This window comes from Dendrobium catenatum, unplaced genomic scaffold (assembly GCF_001605985.2).
Source record: "Dendrobium catenatum unplaced genomic scaffold, ASM160598v2 fragScaff_scaffold_706, whole genome shotgun sequence".
Classification (NCBI taxonomy): Eukaryota; Viridiplantae; Streptophyta; class Magnoliopsida; order Asparagales; family Orchidaceae; genus Dendrobium; species Dendrobium catenatum.
This window is the reverse complement of record NW_021319168.1, coordinates 1,055,367-1,066,508: the sequence shown is the minus strand read 5'-3', so window position 1 is coordinate 1,066,508 and position 11,142 is coordinate 1,055,367. Positions and strand designations below refer to the sequence as shown.

The window sequence follows — 11,142 nt, the reverse complement described above, 5'->3', positions numbered from 1 at the left end:
GTTTTTTTTTTTTTTTTTTTTTTTTTGAAAAATTCATAAAATAATTTATTGGTTGCGTGATTAGAAGAGAACAAACTTTAAGAGAAAGCACGACCAAAGTTTAAATTATGTGAAGGAGTACGATTATATAAAAATTTAAAAAGAAGTAAACTAGTTAAACAATTTAGCATTTTCCATTAAAAAAATAAAACTATTTGGCATTTTTTCTAGAATTAGCCAATATAGAATTAGCTAACCAAACTATTTAGCTAATTCTATTGAATACCAAAATTTTTATTAAGCATCCTTAGCAATATCATTAGTTGATTAAGGACGCAATAAAAAATTTAAAATTAGATTAACGAGCGATAAGCTCTCAGATTAACTAATCGTCCATCGTATAAAACATTCGTAGCTTGCTTATTGAAGTCAATCCACCTCAATCCCTATGGATTGAAGTTCTTCATACATATGTCTATCTCATAAATTGCCTGCCCACTTGCTCTCTACATCAACACAACCCATATCACATCCTATATAAAAAATCGACCACATATAATCACCTCAAAATTGTCAATTGCTTGTGTTATCCTTGGCTATGTCCTTATTCCACCACCAAACTATCACCTCTTTACATTCCTTGTGTTTTCACTGACTACGCCTCTTCCAAAAGTATTATCGTTGTCTCAACCCAAAAGTCGGTCAAGTCTACATCTCTAGACATGTGATATTCAATGAATCCATCTTCCCATACCAACAAGCATCCTCCAACACATCATCCAATTCCTATCAAAATTTCATCCCACCTCTCATACTTGTTCCTACTTCAACCATCAATACAAGAAGCTCCACTTATCTCATTACTCCTGTGATGCCCCGAGATTTAACTTGGAAAGAATGTCAATCAATTTCACAACAATTTACCAGAGTTATCTATAAACCTTCAGTAAGCAATCTATCAATTATCTATAAAATTTAAACATCAATATTCAAGTCGATTCATATCTCAAAACATCATATACAATACTCAGGAACTAAACTATCAATACAAGTAGAGAAATCTATCCTGTCCTGAGTACAAAAGAATCATCTATCGATCAAAAGACAAAAACCTGAAGATCTGGATCAATTCCTATCTCCTGCTCCCGAGCCCTGACCTGAAAATATCAACCACATATAATGAGCTTTACAAAGCCCAGCAGGTCACCTAATACCTATAACTGAAATCAAAGCACGGCGATGCTATCAATATGCATGTCAATCTATCAATCTGAATCAGTCAATGGTCAATGAGTCTATGCAGTGGAAATCAAATCAGTAGTCGATGCAATCCGAAAATCAATAGTCAATAAAACCAGTCAATGCAGCGGCAGGCAAATCAATCATTTCAATTCAATCAATCAATATCCGTCAATCAAATCAATACGGTCAAATCAATGAAATCAGTCGAGAAAAGCAATACGGAACAATGAATCTATACGACAGTTAATACGGTACAGAAACAGTAGGCAGTAGTACGATGTCCATGTTCATGCTATCAATACAGTATCTATATCTATCAATGTCCATATCAATGCTCAGTAGTATCAATGTTCAGTAGTCAATCGATGAAATCAGTGAAATCGTACGATACAGTAAACCCGATCAAATCCGTAAAATCCGTAAATCAATACATTAAACATGCAATCAATACGATAATACTGAACAATGTATAATCAATGGTCATGTTGCTGTTGTAGAATTCATATTGCTGTTGTAGATATCAATATATTGGTTCTATGAAAAGAGTCGTCACTCTATTGCCCGTCGGCCGCCCGTCGGCATATAATCTCCTTATGACTCCCAATCGTTATATCAATGATCAATGGTTTAAAGGAAAGCCCGTCGGCCCACCATCCTGTACAGGTCAATATCAATCTTCAACCAATGTTCAACCAGGTTATACGTGTGTTCCAGTATCAATAATCAATCAATAATCAGTTTAATAATCAATATTAAAGCAATCTATAGCAATCATATCAATAATCAATAGCATATCAATCTAATCTATCAATTTCGGGAAAATCAGAAATCGTACGAAAATCGGGCAGAGTAACGACAGTCGGTCAAATTTACACAAAAATCCTGCAAAATCATAATTCACCAAATTACAATAGAACATTCACGACATCAATATAAGACTATTATTCTATAGAATCCAAATCAAATCACGTCCTGATATTTTTCTATTCAATTAAAATCGCGTAGAATCAATTCCGACCGATAAAATCATCGTAGAAAATAGTCAAATCGTGTACAATATTCATATCTATAACATACTAAAAGTTGTGCGGTGAAAGTCGTGTCAATACGAAATCAGGTCAAAAGTTCGACTACAAAAACACAAAACAGTGCACAACTCGATCAAAATACAAAATCTTCGAAAACAGAAATAGGGTTCGGAGTCCTTACAGCGAGACAAACAAATCTTCTAACAGCGTCGTCGGACGAAAAGCGCTCCGTGGCCTCCCAAAACCAAGCTTCCTCTTCTCTTTCCTTCTCTTTCTCTCTCCTGCCTTTTCTCTCTCTCCAAAATGAATCCAAAATATCTCAAATCCGATATTTATTAACACTGATCGTCCTGGACGATCCAAATTTCGTCCTGGTACGATGGGTTATCTGGACAAATTTCGTACAGACGAAATCCAAATTCGTCCCGGGCGACTAGCTCTCTGGACATATTTCGTACAGACGGATCGTCCCGACTGCTCCAGGTTCGTACAGACGAAAATGGCAGATTTCTTCACAAATTTCTTCAGTTCGTCCAGTACTAAAGTCAGATCGTACGGGACTAACAGCACAAAAAAAATCAGCTTTTTGAAGGGTTTTACAGAATAGTCATTATCTTCCTATTTAGATTTTAATAAAATAACCTTCAAATATAAGAATAAAAAGTAACATTCTCTTGAAAGTCATCATGATTTGAAGAATTTTTAAGATCATATGCTTATCAATCATATACATAAAAAATTTCTCAATATGATTTTAATTGTCTATAAGAAACAACAACAACAACAAGAATAGTCATTATCTTCCTATTTAGATTTTAATAAAATAACCTTCAAATATAAGAATAAAAAGTAACATTCTCTTGAAAGTCATCATGATTTGAAGAATTTTTAAGATCATATGCTTATCAATCATATACATAAAAAATTTCTCAATATGATTTTAATTGTCTATAAGAAACAACAACAACAACAACAACAACAAGCCTTTATCCCACTATGTGGGGTCGGCGACATGAATCCATTTTTCTCCATTGTGTCCTGTTAAGAGTCAAATTCTCATTTAAATCTAATAAAGAAAGGCCATTTATAATATTTTCTAACCAAGTCTTTTTAGGTATTGTCTAATTGCCTATAAGAAAATAGTGAATTTAAATGTTTAGAGACTTTCAAATGTCATGGAAGTGAGGATATGGGCTGATGATGTTTACAATATATTTGATGGTTTTGTTTTTTAAAAATATGAGCAAAAGTAGACTTTTAAAGTGACCTTTTGTATAACATCAAATAATCCTTATTTTTTTTATGTGCTTGAGAAGAATGGCTATATTACTATTGATTTTGCTAAAACTTCATCCATTTTCATGATGCAAAACAAATGTTGAGATTTTGAGTTTGAGGATTGTATGACATTGTAGACAAATTAAGAAAATTGAGAGGGTTTCACTATCCTATTAGGAAGAGATAAATAACCTCGTGTATGTCCATGAGTATATGTGTATGTCGTGTACCACCAATATATTTGATAAGCTTATCAGAACAACAAACAAATATACCTTTTCAATTTTTGGAAATTGTGCACGCATCATTCTCAGCGCTATTAATGTGTCATTAAATATTAAGCTTCTTTCTGCATTGACATCAACAATAGGAATAAACCCAAATCAGCTAAACATAAACTATGCTATTATAGAATTCGTTTTACAAGAAAGACAAAATTATGACTTGCATCACAGTATTGAAAATAATAACAGCATTACTTGTTGAGGGAGAAGATGCAATAGCAATTTATCCTCTACCATAAACACACTACAAAATAATTAGTATTTATGATATAAATCCAAGACTCAATGGGCTCTCTTACAAAAATATAAAGTTATATTGAAGAAATACATCAAAACAAAATAGCCCCTTAGTTGAAATGAGCACAAAAGCATAAAAAAAATAAAGGTTACTTTCTTTAGAAGTTGCACGAATTTGTGAAATGGCCTTCTTGGAGAATAATGAAGACTAGGACTACTAAAACTAGGACTACTAAATTTTGGTTGAGTCTCATCCAAACAATAATGAAGACCAAATGTAATCCTTAACAAGGGAAAAATAACAAAACATGATCAACAATAATCCCTAAGAACAAAGATAATACTATCAAGGATATTGTACTGTCAAAGATGATGTTGATAGTCGAAAAAATGAATAGTGAAATTTTCAGAAGTTAAGAGGGGATTGGAAGGTCACTCGTTGTTGACAAAATAATAAGTTTTGAAATTGTATTTTAAAGGAGATCACTTTATATTTATGATAAGCATTTGATAATTAGCCTGATGAAAATAATAAATGGCCAGCATCTCAATTCAGGTTAAGGGTATTTGTCAATTAGTTCATATCCAAACAATTTACCACTAGGTGATGACTTAATATTAGGGAATAAGGCGAGTCAATATCGTAAGATGGCGGCGGTTAGGTTGAGACCACTAAAACGAATACAAGAATATGGACTCAAAATCAAATCTTACACAAAGAAGTGTCATCTTCCTAGCAGTCTTGTAGGGGGAAGGATTGAGCAGCAAGTAGGCACGAAAACAGAAGAATATTAAATCATAAAAAATTTGGCATGATTGCTTATTCATAGAGTCCACCGAGAACTAGGAGTATCAATAAATAACCCAAACATGATAACGAATAAAAAAAAAATACAAGTTCGAGTTTACCTGATCATATTTCGGGTTGAGTTCAAGTTGAAATCTTAAACCAACTAAATTTTGGGTTTGTTCCTAGTTCACCTAAAAACTTGAAATTGACTCAAAATTAACCCGATTACCATTCAAATTCGGGTTAAATGGATTGTGTTTCAATTAAACTGGTCATATTCAAATTAAATAACTCATATTGATCCAAAAAATTACATGATCCATATGAAAAATGTGTCATATTCGAGTCAAGTGAGTTTAGGTCAATTTAGCTTCAACTTGAGCATTTTAACCCATATAATAAAATGAATGGGTTGGGGTCAAACCTAGTAACCGGAGTTTACATCCCCAGTTCTACCTATGAATAGCCTAAAAATAGTTGAGGATAATCCAAAATTGTAGTTGTGACATGTGAATGCGCCTATCTTGTCACTAAAATCCATGACTGAGTGGTGCGGTATAATAGATATGCATCTATACCTAAATGGGCACCACATTGACTCAAGGTCGGAAGTCCAATCCACTGACAGAGGCGAAGACTACACCTTTTTTGGCTTGTCCACAAAAAGGCGGCATCCACACAACCAACCAACAAATAACAATCGCAACCATATGGTAGCGACAACAAAAAGCATGGGCGGATTTAGGGAGGGGGGGGATGTGGAAAATGTATTGTATAAGAGTAGTTGAAATAGATGAGTATGATAATGTATAGTCTAAATAAATTTGTGTTGAAATTAATATAGATGAGCATGACAATACGTTTTTTTTTATTATCATAAAATTTATCTTCTTATAATTAACAACTATAATAAAAAAAAAAATCATAATGTCAATTTCAAGCTCAAATGAAAAAGCTTGAGAGTATTTTTAAAATTCTGGCTCCGCCACTTGCAAAAAGTAATGTCCACCCGCTAAGAAAAATTCCAAAAGGAGCCATTCTTTCTTTGTCAATATCTAGCCACTTCGGGCTCTATCACTTTATATGGATTATGGGGTTCTCCCTTTTGATCACTTCATATTTGAAGGATCATCGCAAGAAACACAACTTCAACAATACATCAAAAAAAGTGACAAAACATAGAATATTTTTCTCCACAGCAAAGGACTCGCCCGTTGCCTTGCATGCGTATGAGTACAGCAAGGAAACCGAGTAACCTGCAGCAACCATACTTCAACTGAATGTTTTGGCCTATTAAGCAAACTACTCACCAGGAATATAAGTTCCACATTGAAAATACAGTAACAAAAAAATCCAAAATCGAAAGGAATCACATTCAGATCGTTGGTTTTAAAGAGATCCAACTAAAGATGCAACAAAGAAGGAAATGGTATATAACGAATCCATGCGGATATATACACGTTTGCGTGAAATCTTACCTAGTCCCTGCGTTCCATCGCAGTCTCCCTCGCCATCGCCAGACGCCTCCTCGTCTCTCGACCGCTTCTTGCCAGATGCTTCCGCCATGACTATGAGATCAGAGATGAATCGCTCTCCTTCCCATCGATTAAACCCTCAATTTGCCTTAGCGGGTAAATAGAGAAATATTGGAACAAAGGCTTTACCGCCTTAGCGCCTGTTGCGGAAGGATTTAACAATTGGCGGATATATTTATAATATCTAAAATTTTAATATTACATATCCATCACTTATAAAATAAATATAAATGTATAAAATTATATTAATAAAATTTATAATATAATATGAATTATAAGAATGAAATATATGAATGATATATTTGATATTAAAATTTTATATGAGTGATAGAAATATAATATTAAAGTTTTAGAAATTAAAAATATAAATAGCATGAAATAAAGTGGTATGTATGCGATAATTAAATTTTAAAAAAACTTGATAATTGTTGTTAAACTTAATTAATTGTAATTAACTATTTTGACTATTTATGTCAAGATTTAATTATTTTTTTATTATTTTGATAAATTATTATATATATTTTTATATGAGAATTAAACCTATCCAACATGATCCTTCCAACATTTTTAGAATGAATAATTTTAGGTTTCGTTTAGAACATGAATAATTATAATATATAATGATTGACTCAAAAAGGATATATGAAATTAAAGTCTTAATAAATTCAATAAACTATAGAAGTGCCCAATTCATTAGTGTTTTTCGTCAATTATATGATTGAATTTAAATGAATCTGGCTGGAATGAGAGTTGTATTTAAGAAATTATATATTTGTTTCTTTGGTTGTACTTCTTTGAGAATAGAAGCTGGAATCCTGGTGTTGATATTAGGAGTCAGAGTTAGTGTTGAGTTGTTGATGATTTGTATTAGTCATGTAAATGATGAAGTGCGTTGACATTCTTAGCAATGGTAGGTGCCAAAGTCAAGGGGCATCAATGTAGCCTGGAGCTGATAATTCAGAAGACTAATTGCACAGAGGGTTGTAGTTGAGCGATGATAATCAGAGGATTATAGTCGAGTGATGATAATTGAATGATCGAAGTCTGGCGACGAAGGATGGTAACTAGGCAATAAAGGATCATAGTCGGTTGATGAAGGATTGTAGGGAAAAGGAGGTCAGAGGATCATATTAGGCGACATAGCTCGAAGTACTGTGATTGGACAACTTGGTCAGGGGGATCATAGTATGCAATGGTGGTCGCAATTAAGAGTGTTTATCCCATATAAATCCTAAGATGGGTGACCTCCAAAGAAGTTACATCAATAGGACAAAATCGTGATTTATACAGAACATTAAAAAAAAACCTAAAGGCTAGGAGAAGATGATAGAACCTTAAGTCAAGTCCTTATATAAAAATAAGGTCAACATATTTTATGAGTTATCTTATATAAGAAAGAAATAACATTAAAAAAAAAGAAATAACATAATAATATTAAAGCTGACCAGTATAAATTCATACAACAATGTTTTTTTTTTTTTTTTAATTCATACAACAATGTTGGAATTGCATGATAAATATATATTTTTGTACAAATTATTGTATGATGAAGTAGGGTGTAAACTTTGTTATATATTTTGCAATAATAATAATAATAATAGTTTGTGAAAAAAAAAAAGAATTTTTCATGAAATTTCAACATTGTTGCATGAATTTATATCCAATTTTAACATTATTATGTTATTTCTTCCCAAATAAAGAATAAAAAATTATAAAAAAGACATTAGATATTATCCTAAATGCCATTGTAATCTACAATTTAGCATAATGAAGCATTTACCTCTTGGAATATTAAGCTTTCAAGGCATTGTATCTTAAATCAATTTATCTCTTTGTTGTTGACTGCTTGGCATCAAAAATGGACAAAAGTAATATAATTCAAAGGGAATTTTTTCATTGGAAGTTATTATTAAACTAACTCTTTATCAAAGGAAATTTAATCAATAAAAACTCTCTTTTTAAAGGCAATTATTGCGTCCGATGTCCGGATTCGTCCGGACATCAATCCGGTGTCGCCACGTCACCAAGATGCATCGGGACCCAGTATATTTGGGTGATGTGGCGTCACCGGATTGGATGACCGGACGCAATAATTCGCCCTTTTTAAAAGGGAAAAAAGTGGTCATTATACATTCCAAGTAGTGCATGACGTTGTTTTTGTTTGGGATAACTTTTTTTGCTGCTTGGCTTTTTAGATAATAACTACACTTTTATCTGACTGCTACTTTCTTGTTGTTTTCTGACAACTTTCAAAATTTTTTATGGTGAAAAATAATTTTTTGCAATCAAAATAGTTAGTTTACTTTTTTTCATAGCAACTTCACAGTCAATTATAAAAAAAAACTGCAGTTGTCCCAAATAAATCCTTCAATTAGAAAGAAAAATAACTAATTGGTGTTAATTGATTTTAATATTTATTTGTAGCAATGGATTTATTTTAGTACTAATGGATCATATTGAAAAAAATGAAAATTTTGGAGGGATTTGAACTCAAACATATTTGTTGGCTATCTTTCAAAGTCAATGTAGGAATAAATCTTGATATTATCAATAATAAAGAATGATTTTTTTCCTTTTACTCCCTAAACATCTTCACCATCACTATTTTTTTCCTTTCTTTCTTAAAGTGTGTGCACCTAGTGAGAGTAGTTACCTCTAGATTTAATGTTTTATAAAATTTAAGTTTCATTTGGACGACTTTCTTACTGCTTCTTAAAGTAGCTTTTCAGTAAGAAAACTATTTTTAGTAAGAAAACCATCCCATACAAAGCTTTGGGTTTCGTTTGGGACGATTTTTTTACTGCTTCTTAAAGCAACTTTTTATTACAAAAAATTTAATTTTTATACTAAAAAGATGCTTTAAGAAGCAATAAAAAAATCATCACAAATGAAGCTTTAATTGCCTCTAGATTTATGTTTTACTAGAGTGTTCTTATATTTAATTACCTCTAGATTTTGTTAATGTAACCCAACATCTATATGCAATACTTTAAGGACATATGCAAATTCAAAAAAATATACATATTATCTAAGGATGTTAAGTTAATCAAATGACTAATATGTTTAAATTAAATAAAAATATCAATAATTAGTTAAAAAAACCCTTTTAATGTCTATCAATACACATTTCATTAATTTATAGAAACTTCTAATTCTTATATTTTGAACAAGGACATTTTTTTTCCCTTTTCTAAGAAATAATCATTGTTGACATGCAAAAATAATAAATAATTCAACCCAAAGCATCGTTTAGACATCTTATTCTCTCTAGAGATCAGAGTAGTCAGTCGTGCTTGAAAGCTCCGATTGGGATTGATTTTTAAAGAAAGATTTAGGCTTTATTTGAGACAGCTTTTTTTGTTGCTTTCTAACACAAAATTTTAGTACAAAAATTTTTTGAATTTTTTTTTTACTATAAAGCTCTTTTAGGAAGCAGTACGAAAGTTATCCCAAGCTTCATTTGGGACGGCTTTGTTATTACTTTTTAAAGTAGTTTTTTAATATAAAAATTAAAATTTGTATGCTAAAAAGTTGTTTTAAGAAGCAATAAGAAAACTGTCCCAAATGAAACCTTAATGGAAGTTGCGCGGCGATTGAAAGGTTTCCAAAAACCCTCATATAGGGGTGTCAACATTGGACCTGATCCGAAACCCGACCCAAAATCTAGATTTATGTTTTACTAGAGTGTTCTTATATTTAATTACCTCTAGATTTTGTTAATGTAACCCAACATCTATATGCAATAGTTTATGGACATATATGCAAATTCAAAAAAATATACATATTATCTAAGGATGTTAAGTTAATCAAATGACTAATATGTTTAAATTAAATAAAAAATCAATAATTAGTTAAAAAAGCCTTTTTAATATCTATCTATACACATTTCAATAATTGATAGAAACTACTAATTCTTATATTTTGAACAAGGATATCTTTTATTTCCCTTTTATAAGAAATAATCATTATTGACATGCAAAAATAATAAATATTTCAACCCAAAGCATCGTTTAGATCTTATTCTCTCTAGAGATCATAGTAGTCAGTCGTGCTTGAAAGATCCGATTGGGATCGATTTTTGAAGAAAGATTTAGGCTTCATTTGAGGAGATATTATTAGGAGCGTAGTAAGGACGAGAAGAACCGTCCGCCACAAACATTGACGGGTGCTCGGTACCGTTGGATATCGAGCACCCGCCAATGCTTGTGCGGACAGTACGCACTCCCGTATCTAATAATTTTTCTCATTTGAGATAACTTTTTTGTTGCTTTCTAACACAACTTTTTAGTACAAAAAGTTTTTGAATTAAATTTTTTTACTATAAAGCTCTTTTAGGAAGCAATACGAAAGTTGTCCCAAGCTTCGTTTGGGACGGCTTTGTTATTGCTTCTTAAAGTAATTTTTTAGTATAAAAATTAAAATTTGTATGCTAAAAAACTGCTTTAAAAAGTAATAAGAAAATCGTCCCAAACGAAACTTTAATGGAAGTTGCGTGGCGATTGGAAGGTTTCCAAAAACCCTCAGACAAAAACTCCGGCCTTTTGAAAATACCTCTGCTTCAAGATCACATAAAATTCATTATTCAAACAACCCTATCAATAAGTGGGTCTATTATACATCCAACTACAATATATTTTGTGAATAACAGTCATGGTCAAATAAAATTTTTATTATTAACAAAGACATATTTTTGGATTAAAAAACTATAAATAAAATTCATTTCTATATGAATAAATGAATTAGACAAATAAATTCATGCAACCATAAAT

The 11,142-nt window shown here is 31.5% G+C and overlaps 1 protein-coding gene across 1 annotated transcript in view; it reads right to left on the bottom strand.

The window, feature by feature from the left end:
- LOC110107649 overlaps window positions 1–6,506 on the bottom strand; it is a 14,631-nt gene extending 8,125 nt beyond the window's left edge. The window contains exons 1-2 of the mRNA XM_020837962.2: window positions 6,317–6,506; window positions 3,803–3,876 (exon numbers count right to left, since the gene is read on the bottom strand). Coding sequence (XP_020693621.1) covers window positions 3,803–3,876; window positions 6,317–6,404 — 162 coding nt within the window. The 5' untranslated portion in view covers window positions 6,405–6,506. The remainder of the gene's footprint in view (window positions 1–3,802; window positions 3,877–6,316) is intronic.
- Between the last annotated feature and the right edge of the window lie 4,636 nt (window positions 6,507–11,142).